Source organism: Perca fluviatilis, chromosome 20 (genome assembly GCF_010015445.1).
Source record: "Perca fluviatilis chromosome 20, GENO_Pfluv_1.0, whole genome shotgun sequence".
Classification (NCBI taxonomy): domain Eukaryota; kingdom Metazoa; phylum Chordata; class Actinopteri; order Perciformes; family Percidae; genus Perca; species Perca fluviatilis.
Genome location: NC_053131.1, coordinates 10,441,922 through 10,458,765, shown reverse-complemented (window position 1 = coordinate 10,458,765; position 16,844 = coordinate 10,441,922). Strand labels below are relative to the sequence as shown.

The window sequence follows — 16,844 nt, the reverse complement described above, 5'->3', positions numbered from 1 at the left end:
AGTCTTAAAAAAAAAAAAAAAAAAATGAAATATTAAAAGGTTTTTTTTTTTTTTTTTTTTTTTTGGGGGGGGGGGGGGTGTTTTTTTCCCCCACAAAAAAAAAAATTTGGGTTTTGTTTTTTTTTTATTTTTTTTATTTTTGATAATTGACTGTCATTTTTTAAAGCAAAAATACCAAACATTCCCTGGTTCCAGCATCTCAATTGGGAGAATTTGCTGCTTTTCTTTATCTTATCTGATATTAAACAGCATTTGGGGAGCTTTTGGACTGTTATCCATGGAGGGAGGGGAGAAAGCAATTTGATGACAATTTTTTTTTAATTTAGAAAATAATCAACAAATGAATCAATGATGAAACTAATTATTAGTTGCAGCCCCAAATCCAATAATAAAAGAAAAATTATTTAATGTAGCTAAATGCATGCAAACTGGTCTATGCACATTGGTTGGTTTTAGTTTTCTACATTTTGCTTGTGGTTGTTGGACCAGACTGGGGTTGAATATTTATTTTAAATACATTTCACCTTCTCTTTTTATTTTATTTTTTTTCTTCAATCTGCGTGACAAGGAAATTCCCAATATTGGAGGAAGTGACAGGTTACTGGTGCTGTCAGAGGTGGGAATTCCTACCCATTAACTGTCACACTGTCAGGTTAACAAAAAACAGCTAATTATGACTTATAAACAAATAGAAATATGATCTAACTCTGGTCTTAATGTCCGTTTCTCTCATTTTATTTTCAAAAGTGAAATCTCAGCCTGGAGGGCCGCGTCCTCTGAGATTTGATCCGTCTTTATCTGAGCGTGACCCCAATGAACATGTAAACGCGAATGCTTTTTCTCTGAGGACTGTGCAGAATGTGATCATGCTCAATGTACAAACACAGTATTTCCACTCAAAGGATGCCTGTTGAAACAACATTCTGTTGGTCTGAGATGTAGCCACGGTGTCATTATCTGTCTGAAATGTTACCACGAATAAGCTGACCTTAATGTTGCTGATGGACATCGTTCAGGTTGCGAATAATACTGTTATTGACTAACTTGTATTTGCACTGGAACACACTGATTTGAGTAAAATCATGGTAAACAATCCAACTGGGTCACCATTTCTTTTGTAAGGCTCTGGCTTTCCTCGTTGAGGTATAAAAGCAAAAATATAATCAGTATTTAAATTTTTTCTAAGTATGGCTGTAGTTCCCCGCAGTTTAATCATCTTTCAGCTCATTGCTCACTGTGTGCTGCAGCACACAGTTTTCCAAAAACAACAACAAAAGGCTATATATCTCAATGTACACTACTTTTCCAGCACCAAACAGCATTTTATTATTATTATTTTTTTATATTGCTGGTTATTTTTCTTAGAAATGGATAGTTACCATTTGTGACTTGAATGTAGCTAATGCTAATTCACAGGCTTGATGTTTGAAAAACCTTGTAGGTTGTGTAGCAAGACTTCCAAATGCTCCACTATATTCACCAGCTAACCGCTAACTCTGTAGCTAACTCTGTGGCTGCCTCTGTGGCTACCTGAAGGGCTAACTCTGTAGCTAACTCTGTGGCTGCCTCTGTGGCTACCTGAAGGGCTAACTCTGTAGCTAACTCTGTGGCTGCCTCTGTGGCTACCTGAAGGGCTAACTCTGTAGCTAACTCTGTGGCTACCTCTGTGGCTACCTGAAGGGCTAACTCTGTGGCTAACTCTGTGGCTGCTGTTAGGTGCTGGGTAGCCCAAATTTGTGCCTCTCATGAAGTAGCATTAGCTACATTTAAGTCACAATAATAACTATACATTTCCCAGAAAGATGAAACCTAATGATGTTTAAGAAAAAAAGGTATTTTTGAAACACAGCGTATTTCTAGAATCCTCGAAGACTTATTTTTTGTGTTTTTTTTTTCTCCATTTTCTCTATTTCCTATCCAGGTAACTGGCCGGTTGCCATCTTTTTTTTTTGGATTAGGAACCAATGTCGCAATTTTGGAAACGGGTAAAAAAAAATTGTGTGCAGTGTACACAATATTTTTTCATCCAGATGGTTAGAAGAGTCTTTAAGGATTCTGAAATACCTAAATATTGTCTTCCACAACCTTCTAGTTTTTTTTGGCTATTGCTGCGTAAATATCTTTTGTGTCTTGAATGTAGCTAATGCTAATTCAGATCAAATCATTTCAGTCAGCTTTGGTTCACTTATTTATTTACACATGTGCTTTCATCAGCATTTCTCCATAGATCTATTTTATTTATGTTTTTAGGAACATAGGAGAAAAATTAACATGAAAAATTTAAGGGAAATCCACTGCTGCATCACAACAAAAAAGTACTTCAATCAATAGACACATTTGTTACACGCATACCTTTACAGTAAACACACAGTAATTGTTGATACAGTAAATGCTGTGAATGAAGTGCTTTGTTTTGGCATTAATAAACACATAGCTTTGTCTCTCCATTACATTTTTCACAATTTATATAAAGTAGCATATTTACAGTACATTTTGTGATATGTCTCTTACGTTCATACTGCAATTAGCACCCATGTGCTCTTGATGTCCTTGCCTACACATTTTTCACCTACTCAATGAAAGCACCTTTGCTTCAGATATAATCGAGAGAGATATGAAAAAAAAAAAATTCTATTGTTGTACTTTCAAAATCAAAGTATGGCGGTGTAGGTGGTTGTTACTCATTTCCTCCATGGCATTCGAGAGACATCTTGAGCAAGGGCACGTGCTAATTTACAGTTAACACTCGCCTGCAGGCATGCTGGACTCACTATGGAACTTGTTGCTCCTGTCTCTTATCACAAGTGTTGGCCTGTATGTGCAATGTTTGGACTGGCAGTGCATCTGTTTGTAATGGGTAAAAAATACTTGGGATGGACTCATACTAGATACATTTATCGGTTTGGAGACAGAAACTCAGAATCTGGTACTGATGTTTTTTTTTTTTTTTTTAAATGCTTCAAGCACACAACGATGAAGTTCAATCACATAACTGGAAACCGGATGCTGTGCATGGTAAAAGCAAACAAATATGGTTTCACACCAAGACCTCCTGAATCATGGTGTGTAAGGTCTGGGTGGCACACAGTAGGGCTGGAACGTACGGCGGCTGAGGAGTCCTCACACAGCCAGTGCTTATGTCGCCTCTTTCTTTTCCCTTTGGGCATTCCGGCGAATCTTCATCTCTGTCAGCTGGATGTAGCGGATGGCATTGGTGTCTGGAAAACAAAGACCGGAAAAGGCTGATTTATTTCCTGCTCAGAAGGGGAAACGGTGCATCAATATGCTCATAAATCTTCAACGTAAACTGCAGTCAGTGGGCGACATAGTAATGTGGCTACAGGAAATACTTTTTGGAAATGTTTTTTCAGGCACTATGAATGTTTTGGTTTTTTTTCACATACAACTCAATGCAGTTTAACCTGTGTGGTCTTACAGGACAGACGCTGGCAAACAATTAGGCTATCAATCAGGTGAAACATTGTACATTTATTTGACAACAGCAAATCACTCAATGCAAAGAGATGAACCATTTCAAACAGAAGCTAGTAAGTGAACCTTGAGTTTATAATAATTTATTACAGATGTTTTCCCAAGGCGATGAATTCTACCTTCACATTTGACAACTGATGTCGATTAGTCCTACTCTGTTTCTCCGAACTAGTCTCGCATTGCCAGACCTTCACCTCCACAGCGCTGCGGAGGAGGGTCTGGCTAGTCCACACAGCATTCTGGGATGGGAGAAAAAAAACGTGCTCTGGTTTATTGGCATTTCTTTAAACCAATCACAATCATCTTGGGCGGCGCTAAGCGCCGGATGGAGCAACGATGCCGCTGCCAAATAGCCTCGGGAAGGAACTTGTATGTTGAAAAGTTGTTTTGGTCGTGCAACAGAAAACTCCGGTTGGACAGATAGTCTAGCTAGCTGTCTGGATTTACCCTGCAGAGATCTGAGGAGCAGTTAACCATAGTCCTCAGAAATCCACCGGACGGTAACGGGACATTTGGCCAAAAAATGACGGACATCTGGCGGAACCTCCGGCGGCACCGGAACAATCCCGCCAATGAAACGTCGTCGACATAGACTACCCTGAACAAACTGATTAGTCTTTCGTTGATCAATCAGAAAAACACACATACACTATAGCACTACAAAATAGACCACATCACAAATGTTTGTTTTTTGAATTAATCAAAAGGGACATGGACACAGCAAGCTAGTTAATACAATTGAAACAATGAAGGATTTAAAGGAACACGCCAACTTATTGGGACTTTAGCTTATTCAGCGTACCCCCCAGAGTTAGATAAGTCCATACATACCCTTCTCATCTCCGTGCGTGTCGTAACTCTGTCTGACACCCCCACCGCTAGCCTAGCTTAGCACATATCCTGGTGGTAACCGGCTCCATCTAGCCTACTGCTCCCAATAAGTGACAAAATAACGCCATCATGTTCCTATTTACATGTTGTGATTTGTATAGTCACAGGGTGTACAAATACCAAGGTCACATGAGACACAGCCATCTTCTAACCGTATACATACTGGGAACTATATTCTCAGAGGGCGAAGCACTGCTACTCTCTGCTACTTGGGCGGAGTGATTAGCGCAACACCTGAAAAGCGCAACACCTGAAAAGCACCGTTGTTACTCTCTGCTCCTCACCACGGGGCTTCTCAGGTGCTGCAAGCAAAATCACTCCGCCCCAGAAGTAGCAGTGCTTCGCCTTCTGAGAATGTAGTTCCCAGTATGTATAGGGTTAGAAGATGGCTTACGCCCGTCCTACTCCTGTTTTAGGTTGTACAAACGTTTAATAAATGAGGGCCAATGTGTTTAGGGGCATAACACTGAATGTAAACTCCACAGGGCACCTTTAATCAGAGTTTTCCACTGTCATGGCTGCAACCAGCTATTCATATTTCTACACATATTCTCCTGCAGTCACTTGCTATTCCTCTAAGGTCCTGAAGTGGTCCCCAGTGTTTCCCACCATCAGCCATTACCTGACTTCCACACCCACCAATGCCCTAATTAGCTTTCAATTAAATTCAATTCAATTTTATTTATAGTATCAATTCATAACAAGAGTTATCTCAAGACACTTTACAGATAGAGTCGGTCGAGACCACACTCTATAATTTACAAAGACCCAACTATTCCAGTAATTCTAGTATAAATATACATATACTGTATAAATATACATATATCTGCCCCTTTTTCTCAGGTCCCTGCCAACTTGTCTTTAGGCCTTTTTCACTGAAGTTCTCTGGTCGGTGTGCATGCTCGGTCACTGTCACACATCATTAATGTCAGGTAACACGTGTGCTTTTCCTGCTACAGCAAATACAAATGTCTGCTGTGAAAAGAGCCTACTATGCATTCCGTTGAAGTTGTCTTTTTCATATACTGTATATTACTGGATCATTTTTACTGATGCATTAATATGTAAGCAGCATTTTAATGTTGCCGCTAGGTGGAGCTAATTCTTTATAGCCTACTGTTGGGCAGTTTAATCTATAATAACGCATCTTTTCTATGTTGATCATATATTTTGTGTTTGTAAAGTGCAGTATCTCCCTCTGAAATGCAAACCCAATCAAATGGGGAGCTTTGACCTGATCTGCAGTGCACGTTTGTCATGGAAGACATACAGCACCGAGACAGTACTTCAGTCCTGACCTGATGGTTCCTGTTTGTGTGACTCCTTCAGGTAGTACAGGGCCTTCTGGAAGTCTCCTAGGTGGTAGTAGGCCACGCCGGATCGGTACAGAGCTTTGAAGTTCTTCCCTTCCTTGTGAAGCACTTTCAGACAGTATTCCTTCACCCGTTCATAGTTCACCAGCTCCATTTGCAGCAGGCAGGCTACAGTGGCATAAGAGGAAAAGATAGAGGGGGTAAAAAGAAGTGACTGATATAACACTGCATGAGCCAATGTTTGTATTTCATTATACAGCAGAAGTGCTAATGTGTGTCCTGTCAGGCACCAAGAGACAATGGATTCTTTGGTTTAATTCTTTAATATATAACAAATACAATGACTGAATTTGCCAAGGGATGAATAAATATACCATCAATATTAAGTGGACATAAAAGAAAGTGAGGCAGATAGTGGGGTAAGCCTAAGAATGACTCATACTCTTTATGAATTATTCATGAGATCAGGAGTATTCCCAGAATCTTTCTCTGTCGAAAAGACAGCTGCTACGTACAGTATAGTGTAGTGTAGTGTAGTGTGTGTGTGTGTGTGTGTGTGTGTGTGTGTGTGTGTGTGTGTGTGTGTGTGTGTGTGTGTGTGTGTGTGAGAGAGGGAAAGAAAGAGAAAGAGAGAAACGTCTCTTACCGGCCAAGCTGTTGTAACACTCCAGCTCTGCATTCTCCATGGCCCCCTTCTGCTCATCTGTCAGCGTGCTGGACTTGCTGATGGTTGGCAGGAGGGGGGACGGGGGCTTGGAGCCGGTGTCCGGATCCCCCAGCACCCTACACAGCCCCTTAATCTCCAGCAGAGCGCGGTGATACTTGCCAATCGCCTCTCGGTACTTCTTATCCTTGTAGCACTGGGTCCCTTGGCACTTGAAGTCCAGAGCCCGTCTCACGACGTCGGCTGGCTCGTTGAGTGACGGCTGTTTCAGCATCGACCCACCGTGATGCCTCTGCTGCTGGAGCTGTTGCTGGTATCTGGCATCTTTGGTCCGGCTGCTGCTGCTGCTGCCGCCGCCGCCGCCGCTGCTGTTGTTGGGAGGCTGAGCGCACTGCTGGAGCCTCGGGGAGCCGGAGCCGCCGTCGGTGTCGGTGTGGCTGCCTCTGCCGCCGTCGACCCTGCCGTCGTGCCCGGTCTTGACCACGCTCATTTTCGTCGTTATTTTTCTTAGAGTTGCCGTGGCGCACCGGCGTAAATTAGCTGGGGGGAATCGAGGCTCCTTCACTGCATCCTCTCGGCCGTAGACGCGTCTTCGCCTCGCCAGCAGTGTCGCAGCTACGTCTCCTCTGTGCGTGCAGCCCTTGCGCGAGGCGCGCTCCTCCGCTCGAGCCTGCTCTCGTGTTTTTCCTCTCCGACGAGCCGATTGGTCGATAGATGCAAGGCCAGTGGTCCCACGGGGATCCTCCAGCAGGAAGAAGAGAGGGGTTGATTACATTATCAGTTTATTTAGAGATGATTTAATTATCAGTTTGTTTGCAAACTGGAAACAGTCAGATTTAAAACCAGACTGCATTGGCAATGTTTTCTTCGTAGATAACTTGTGTGATGATTATTCACAAAGGGAAATTGCTATCATGTGTTAAGCGAGCCTTATTTGTTCTGAATTGCCAAATAGGCTATCACATGAGTTATTCTTTTTTAAATTATTATATATATTATTTTCAGTGAAATATAGTTCTGCCTAATAGACTTTATTTTGTGTCCCTTATATCTTGCATATGTCTTGTATTATTTTGTGTTAATTCTAAATAAAAGCCATAGAACCTTTTTAGAATTGAAGAATGTAATTATTAATGATGCTTCATTTTATCGGATCAATGCAAGTTCCTTTGGAAATTACAATAATTCAGCCTTCTTAAACTAAATATGTTACAGTAAGAGGAGCACTTTACGGCAGTGCACTGCATGTCAACCCTCTCCTTGCACTTAAATAACCCTTTCAGTCTCCTGCTCCTATCTCAGATCGGAGGAATGCAGTCATCTCCACTCAGATGAATCCGATAAAGATTATCCAGCCTGTCGTCTCTCGCCCGAGCAGCTTGCAGCCTGCCTCCCCTAGACTGCTGGCATTCTGCGCAGCCACTTTAGACACACTCATGACAGACTTCAGTCCCTAATGAAAGTCTATGATGTCATTCAACCCGGGGTTTATGCAGGGTAATGGTGTTATGAGCCTCTAGAAGAGGGGAGCAGACAGCTAGGTGATGAAAAGCCTACGGTTGTTCTTTTTGCCCTGACAAAAGAGCTTCTCGTTTTGACTGCCATTTTAGCAATAGCACCGAGCGTGTGTAAGCTTGTGTATTCACCATCCTAAATCCATCTGTCCTCCTGTCACACACACACAGGGCAGTGAACTCAGCTGTCTGGGTGTGTCTCTGGAATTTCAGCTCTCTGGAGCAAATGCTGCTGATCGGAAATAAAGACCATGATCCATGAAAGCTCTTACATTTGACTGATTGCGTAATGCTCAAACTGATGCTTGTTTGCAAATATCAGCAGCACCTAGAGTTGTTGTCAAGAAAGACGGCCATGCACAAAGACTACATCTCTCTACAATTCAATTTAGGTGTTTGTATGAAATAAAAAGTCTGGATACATTATTGCCAAATTAGGAAAAATAAATAGGCTAATTATTAATGATGACATTTTGAATCATTGGATTTTTGTGTTTGCATGTGTAGCCTATAAAAGACCAATATAATAACAATAAGGTAAAAAATAATACACGCCCTATCTGTTTTTGCACGTTTTTTTATTTTTTATTTATTTTTTATTAAAATGCCTTTACAACGCTTTACTCGTGCCCTTTATTCAAATTGAACTAGAGTAAAACGATTTAGACGACGTCATCAAACTACGACCGGAAGCGTACTAATGACGTCATCTTTGTGAGACATCTGTTTACATCATGGCGGCGGTGGATTTCAGAGGTAGCTACATCGCCGGTTTATTGTTTTTTAGAGAGTTATTTCCATGTTTTTATGTATTTTTTTGCTGTATTGATATTTAATTAGCCAACAGTGTACGTGTTTTAATTGGGCCATTGAGATAAAGCTGCTGCGTAGGTTTGATGTTGGCAGGTTCCACATCATTTGTTCGTGCTAAAAGCTAACGCTAGCATCGATTAGCATCTCTGTCGCTTTTATTAGCATAGAATAGAATAGATCTTTATTGTCATTGTTTTCAACAACGAAACGCAGTTTAGCAGCCCTCAATATGGCGAGATATACAATAATAAAAAAAATGTAAGCAGTAAATTATAAAATAACAAAATAGAACATTTAAATAGCAAAATATAACAATCAAGATAGATAAACACGATGCGGTGGCACATATATACATCATGTTATTATGTTATGTTGTTATTATACCATGTTGGCAAACTTAGCTGATGTTTAGCTTTTATGCTGACTGGCTACCAGAGTGGTAAAAAACAAACCAACAAACGCATATGAGTTCCAGCAACAGTGTTGATAGAGGATCATTTGAATATCGAGATATATATATATATATATATATATATATATATATATATATATATATATATATATATATATATATATATATTTATTTTTATTTTTTTTTTTTTTTTATTGTTCCCGAAACAATGGTTACAATAATAGTTGAATACTACACGAGCAATATTTCAAATATATACAATTTGGAAATAAAATGTACAACTGATTCAACAGATATAGATAAAGTTAATGTACAAGTTGGGGAGTAAAAATGTACAACTGTTTCCCTAGTAAAGATAGGATGTAGATAAACCTATTGTGCAAGGTTGTGCAATTCAGTGCAGTTGTGATGTATATGAGTCTTATCTCACACTCAGTGCTGAAGTGTTAAAAAGTTTAATTGCCTGTGGTAGGAATGATTATATATATTATATTAAATGATATAGGGCTGGGCGATAGGGAGAAAATCAGATATCACCATATTCTTGACCAAATACCTCAATATCGATATTGCGGCGATATTGTAGGATTGACATTTGATGCTTTAACAAAACATTTTCACACGTAGATTTTAGATAAATAATCATCAGTAATATGTACATAATGTTAAGTGGGTAAAAGGCAAATAATAGAACAGCTAGAACAGTCTGGTAAGTTCAGATATTTTATATATTGATATATTGCCCAGCACACATCCCATTCCGTTAATGTTACGTTCACTGACAGCTCCGTTACTGCTAACTAACGTTACTGGAAAATAATAACCTCCTTTCACTACAGTCTTTTAGTTCACGTTATGATGCAACTAACGATTATTTTCCTAGTCGATTAATCTGTTGATTTTTTTTCTTGATTAATCGATTAGTTGTTTGGTCTCTAAAATGTCAGAAAATGGTGAAAAATGTGGATCAGTGTTTCCCAAAAGACCAAGATGACGTCCTCAAATGTCTTGTTTTGTCCACAACTCAAAGATATTCAGTTTACTGCCACAGAGGAGAGAAGAAGCTAGAAAGTATTCACATTTAACAAGCTGGAATCAGAGAATTTTTACTTTTGTCTTAAAAAATTACTCAAACCGACTAATCGATTATCACAATAGTTGGCGATTAATTTGAGAGTTGACAACTAATTGATTAATCTTTGCAGCTCTAGACTGTTCTAAGGTGCTTTGGTACTGTAACGTTAATGGCTGCGTAACGTAGTTGGCAGGAGCTGATGGTTAGTAATGACAGCACGGTTGTGTGGTGTGTAATATGTTATTGCTATTACACACCACTGACACTTTATCATCAGCACCACTCACTGACTTTACCATGTCATTTGTCTCCAAATACTCATTTACAGTTTCTATTTTTATTCTGTTCTAATTTTAGTTTTGTACTTTTGTTACTTTATGTACTTATTTGTATTTATTTCTGTTGTTTCCGTTTTACTTATTATATTTATTGCGACCTTAAGTTTGGTATAAAACTGAAATACTTTTAACCAACAACAAAGGCAAGAAAATGGGAAAACGTATAAATGCGAAGCCAGATTTGACTTGATTTTGTTCTGTCATAAGCAACATACACATAACACACTTAACTTAACAAAACAAAAAAGTTTAAAAAAAATCAAGTGAAGACCCAACTGGCTTAAGACGTGGTCGTGATGCTTACTCAGGTCTTACATCCCCGATGGCAAAGTCCTTGTTATTGTACTTTTTGCTGGAAGTTATAACCTGAGGCTGTGATGGAGATGATGATGATAATGGTGATGATGAGGTTATGTATAACAGGGGTCTTCAATGTTTTTTAAGCCAAGGACCCCTTAACTGAAAACCCCCCAAAATTTTTTTATTAGATTATATAATATACTAATAATTATTGACATTTTAATATTAGATCACTGGTGTATAACATTAGTGCCTGCTTCATCCATGCCTTAAAAGTGTTCACCGTAATCCTAATATCAATTTGAACCTCACATGTAACCTACTGTAAACGTACTAAAATTGACCAGCCTCCAGCTTAGGACATTTCAATCAGGAGAGACTTTGTTTGCAGAAACGACAGCTGACAGCACAGGGAGAGAACAGATTTAAAGCAGGGTTGTAATGCTGTGATTGGTCCTTGAATTTCATGGCCAAGTCTGATTGGTTTAACTGAAAAACTGACGCCTCTAAACAGCTGATTTGATGTAAGAAGAAAGAGTAGTGATTGGCTTATTTGACGTCTTCCTGAAAGAATTTGCGCCGAGCTTTTATTAGTTAAATGTGTCGTTCAATTTGCAGACAACCTTCTTGGGATATCCTGGGTGGACAGCGGCTGGGTACCGATTCTTAACCCTGGAAATGTGCTGGACTACTTCTCTGAGAGAAGTAACCCCTTCTATGACCGAACCTGTAATAATGAGGTAGTGAAGATGCAGCGGCTTACTCTGGAACATCTGAAGTAAGTTTATCTCGCGCACTGCAATTTGGTATTACTTGGAAAATAGTTACGCTGCACAGAACTAAATAAAAAAATAAAGAAGAGTGGTGTCACCTCAAAGAAGATACTGAATGCATTATATATGATCCATGCAAATTAATTAACATTTGGAGCTATAACACAACCAGATAAAAGGCACATATATATAGTATTTATTAAGACTGGTTCTGTTTTAAAGGTCAGAAATATATTTTCAGTACAGAGCTGCGAGTTGTAGTACTCAGTGATTCACAAAACTAAAAGCAAACATTGTTTCTGTCTTCTTTTCAGTCAGATGGTGGGAGTGGAGTACATTCTTCTTCATGCTCAAGAGCCAATTCTTTATATAATCCGGAAACAACAGAGGCAGTCGCCAACACAAGGTGAGCAGTGTAGCGTCTGATTGCTGCTGATCCTGGTCAGCGTACTGTACAAAGTACATGTATATTACTGTTTAATAAAGACAAAATTGCCGTCTGATAAATTGGAATGTTCGTGATGTAGCTGACCACAGGTGTCCTTCCTGCGATATTACGAATGCCACTATGGCCACGCCAAGACCCGCCCTTCAATAGCATTTATTGGCCAGGGGTCCATGAGAATGCAAGGTAACGTAACCCCATTTGTTCAGGTCCTATCCCTTGACCAATCGGCTATCCTAACCTTAACCGCTCGAGGTGAAATGCCTAACCCCAGCCAATCGAGCTGCTTCGTAGGGCGGGTCTTGGCGTGGCCACAGTGGGATTCGTAATTTTGCGTCCTTCCTATCATCATCCAGCTGCATATCATCTTTATTTAGATTCAAATGCCAGTAATTACATGTGTGATCAATGAGCTCATACTCACCGCTGTCACAAAGCACGTTAACTCACCCACAATCTAGCGTTTGAGCCTCTATGTGAGAATATTATTGCCACATCCACTGTATTCATTCATTTTCATCCTCCAGTGATCCCCTTGGCTGACTACTACATCATAGTAGGAGTGGTGTATCAGGCCCCAGACCTGGGAACAGTTATCAGCTCCAGAGCGGTGGGTATCTTTAGTTTTTAAAATACACTGTGAACCGAGTATTATAATGGCCGTTGACGGTGGATTTTAGACATAAATCATGTGACATAAATCACATCTGTTTTAGCTTTCTGCTGTCCATGGAATCCAGTCTGCTTTTGATGAGGCCATGTCATATTGCCGCTATCACCCGTCCAAAGGCTACTGGTGGCACTTTAAGGACCAGGAGGAGAGAGGTTAGATTTTTGGCAGTTCATTTAAATGTATAGTTTAGACATTATGGTGGTAGTCTCATTAGCAGTGGAACACTTCCTATAATGAGATCACATTGTAGGAAATATAATCTTTGTGCTTCTGTGCTGTGTTCTTGTTTTGTGCTAAGTTCTGCTTTGCTTGTGTTGTCTTTCTTTTTTTTGTATTTTAAAAGCCTTTTTTTTTAACACCGAGGCCGGGGGCTACGAATGAAAAATAGCCTTTTGGCTAATTGTGGCATTTTTAACCCATGTAAAATCATGCGTTTTATTAATTTGCACTGTCCGCTTCTTAAATAAACTGAATTGAATTTAAGAACAACAAATATTGAAGACTACAAGAGCCAGGGCTATGGTGCCCTGCAATCCCATAATGTCTATGGTAGTAAGTTCAAGTCGAATATGGTGACTTTGCTAAAAGCTGATTAACATAACTCTATTTTACAGAAAAAGCCAAACCCAAGTCTAAGAAGAAAGAGGAAGCGAGTTCACTGTTTCAGAGGCAACGTGTTGACACGCTCCTGTTGGACCTCAGGTCAAAGTTCCCCCCAACGTTCTACCAGGTACATGTTACACTGACACTAAACATGTTATTCATGTAAAAGCTTCTCAGTCTTTTCATCTGAAATGGACAGATTTTTCTTTTTACATTATCTAGATGCCTACCTCATTTTCAAAATATTACATGGGCTTGCACCTGCACCACTGGGTGAATTTATACAACAGAAGCACAGCAGTGGCAGGGCAACTAGGGCAGCCACCAGGGGAGACTGGGTTGTACAGTATAGACGTAGTAAGTTTGGCCAAACAGTCTTCTCAGTACGGGCCTCAAATTACTGGAACTGCCTTCCTATTGAACTCAGAGAAAGCTCCAGCTATCTATCATTTAAAACCACAATGGATTAAAAACATTCAAAACTGCAATCATCAATAGCTGGTTTACCTCATCCTAGGTACTGCCCTTCTTTGTATTGTACTTGTTTTTAATTTATTTGTTGCTCTCTTCTTTATTCTTTCTTAATTTGCTTTCTATCTTTCTTGCATTCTTTTTTTATCAATGTAAAATGATTATGTGTTGACCTGCCAAGGGACTACAGATGGAAATGAGCTTTTTATGCTAACTCTGGCACGTTTACATTTTGAGTGTAAACTAAAAATGTCAATTGATGTGCATTGTCCCTTTTAAAATAAATACATTTCCTATAACAAAAAGTGTTTCATGTTAATGTGACTGGATCCAAGTCATATGGTTTTTCTTTCTGCAATTTCAGCCTAAGCCGGGTGAGAAGCCTATCCCAGGTATGATCTTGAAATAGTTACATTATATTCACATCCAAAAGTTACATGATAAATGGTGTCACTCTGTGGAAAGCAGTGCTTAACATTGAAGGCTGCAAATGAAGTTATGTTCATTCCTTTTACATTCTGTCTATGGATTTGCATTTTTATTTTGTGCGCACTTGGGATTTTATTATATTTAACCTTGGGTCTATGTATAACTGGCAGTGTTATTGGATCAATGTCTTTAAATTCAGAAATTCTAGATTTCGCATTTACATTTCAAAGTAGATGGTGTTCAAATTTTGATGTGAAGACAGTGTCTGAATATCCACACACTCCATAAGGTTTTCCTCTTAATTGCATGCTCTTGTGTTGCAGTTGAGGTGAAGAAAGAGCCTGAGCCCCCCGCGGAGGCTGCAAAACAAGACGAAAGGGAACCGGCCACAAAGTCCTCCGCCCCAGCTCCGCCAAGCAAACCGCCTCCCGAGAAGAGAGCGAGACTACAGTGAGAAGAACAGTCATCCTTCGGAAAAACTCTGGGAAGATGGGACTCGAGGAAATGTAAAATCCTACAGCTCTAACTGAAAGAACAGCTTGGGAATATTTGAGTTCCCTCGCCAAATTTGCAAGATTGTCTGCCACTCTGCTCATTTGATCGGTTTACAGGAGGCTCAGAATGAACTGGCACAAAAAAAGTGTCAGTATCTTGTCTCGGTGCCAGAACTACTTTTACACTGTAGCCTTATTTGTACGCGTGATAAGTTTGGCATCATGGACATTTCAGGCAGCTGCACTACCAACAGGGGTTAACTGCTTGATGTCAGCAGGCATTTAGCAGTATTCACTTAGGATGAGGTTTTTTGATGAGAAGCTGACATCAGCATCAGCATCAGTGTCTGTTTACTGTTGACATCAGCATAATATTTGTGTTGTAGTGACTTCAGATGACAGTTTAGTTCCCAGTGGGCTTTACAGGGTGATGTGTCATAATGCATCATCTCATTTGAAAAGCAAAAAAGCTTCTCGACTTGAGCACCTCTCTTTAATTACAAATATTTAACCTCTTTTTTTTTCTTTTTTTTTTTTAAAAGGAATGCCTTTTTTTTGTGTTTTTGTATTAAAATGTATCCGCTACTGTGTCCTGATGTGTTTGATTGTTGACAATTGATAGTTTTGAGTCTTGCTTGATCAGTTTTTCCTCCACGTTCTGAACAAAATATCGTGTAAAAATAACAGCTCACTTGTGAGCAATAACTCAAAGCATCTATATGAGGGCTGAAGTTAAATCACTACTGCTGCTCTGCTCTCATGTTGACTTGCCCTCAGCCCCTTTAGTGTCTTACTACACTAATCAAACATGGTCTTCAGTGATGGAAAATAAGTAAGCGCGCTAACTCAAGTACTCTATTTGAATACAATCTAGATGTTCTTTACCTGAGTAATTCCATTTTATGCAACTTTAACTTCATGCTTCTAATCTACTTCACTGCATTTCTGAGGGAAATGTTGTACTTTTTACTCCCAATACGTGTACCTGACAGCTGGAGTTACTGGCTAATTTACAGATACAAATGTTACGATAAAAAGCATATGAAAAGCCTAATAAACACATTGCATAAAAGGAAACACAATAAATAAAAGGAAGCACAAAGCAAACACAATAACAAAGAAAATAAAAAATTAACATAAATCAATCCTCTAATTCAAGTAAACAAACATTCCATTTCTTTTCATGTTCAATTATTCTGTTATTTGTTGCTATAATTGTTTCCAGCATATGCTGATGATAAACTCTATTCTTAAAGTGTTTTATACATAAATTTGATATAGTTTTAGCTTTAAAAATAAACATTTTACCTATCAAAATAATCATATTCAAAAAGTGATTGCATTTACCCTCATATACACATAACAAAATATTCTGAGGTGTGATTCGCAAAACAATATCCATAGACCTTAACCATATCTGTATATTGGCCCAAAATTTAGCCACATGCGGGCAAAAATAAAACAAATGCATCAGGTCTTCCTCCTCATCATTGGCATGTGACCCCTTGCAAAAAAAAAAACAGTGTTAAGTTGGGACCCTTGTCACATTTTAGATGTCTATGAGTTCTTAGCGAGAGAAAGAGAGAAAAAAATATCAATATTTCCACACAGAAAAGCAAAAAAGATTCGAGAATGGTACAGAAGAATAAAAAACGTGTGCAGCAGACTTTTCCTTCCTTCAGTTTATACTGTGACTCTTTGGAGCCCCTGGGCTGGGAGCCGCTGGACTAAACTACCAACCCTGTATATAATAATAAAGTAGTTAAAGCTCCATGTCAACCTACAACTACAACACTAACATGCTTCTTACAAATCAAATCAATGCGTCAGCATATCAACAGTCTAATAATCAAATATATGCATTACTTCAGTAGGTTTTTGAAAGCAGGACTTTTACTTGTTATGGGGTATTTTTTTTATACTGTTGTAAATGTACTTTACTTACCTGAGTGCTTCCACTACTGATGGTTTTTGGCTCATTTTCTAAGCTCGCAAAAGAGTATGCTGTACTTTTGAACAGCAAATTAGTTTGAAAATGGAAAGAATATGACCAGCTGGTGTCGCCATTTGGTCATATTTGATCCGAGCTCCTAATTGCTTAATGATTCATTTTATTTCATGCGTTTGTGCTGTTTACCATCGCT

General features: G+C 39.2%; 2 protein-coding genes across 2 annotated transcripts; one reads left to right on the top strand and one right to left on the bottom strand.

The window, feature by feature from the left end:
- Window positions 1–2,175: 2,175 nt before the first annotated feature.
- On the bottom strand, window positions 2,176–7,116 carry LOC120549517 (tetratricopeptide repeat protein 9A). Its single transcript, XM_039786506.1, has 3 exons — window positions 6,343–7,116; window positions 5,682–5,864; window positions 2,176–3,218 (listed from the first exon to the last, which is right to left on the bottom strand). The coding sequence occupies exons 1-3, from the start codon at window positions 6,848–6,850 to the stop codon at window positions 3,136–3,138; spliced, it is 774 nt and encodes a 257-aa protein (XP_039642440.1). The 5' UTR covers window positions 6,851–7,116; the 3' UTR covers window positions 2,176–3,135.
- Window positions 7,117–8,560: 1,444 nt separating this feature from the next.
- med6 (mediator complex subunit 6) lies at window positions 8,561–15,290 on the top strand. The gene is made up of 8 exons (XM_039786501.1): window positions 8,561–8,630; window positions 11,431–11,590; window positions 11,900–11,991; window positions 12,558–12,640; window positions 12,747–12,855; window positions 13,318–13,433; window positions 14,142–14,169; window positions 14,530–15,290. The coding sequence occupies exons 1-8, from the start codon at window positions 8,609–8,611 to the stop codon at window positions 14,658–14,660; spliced, it is 741 nt and encodes a 246-aa protein (XP_039642435.1). The 5' UTR covers window positions 8,561–8,608; the 3' UTR covers window positions 14,661–15,290.
- Window positions 15,291–16,844: the final 1,554 nt, after the last annotated feature.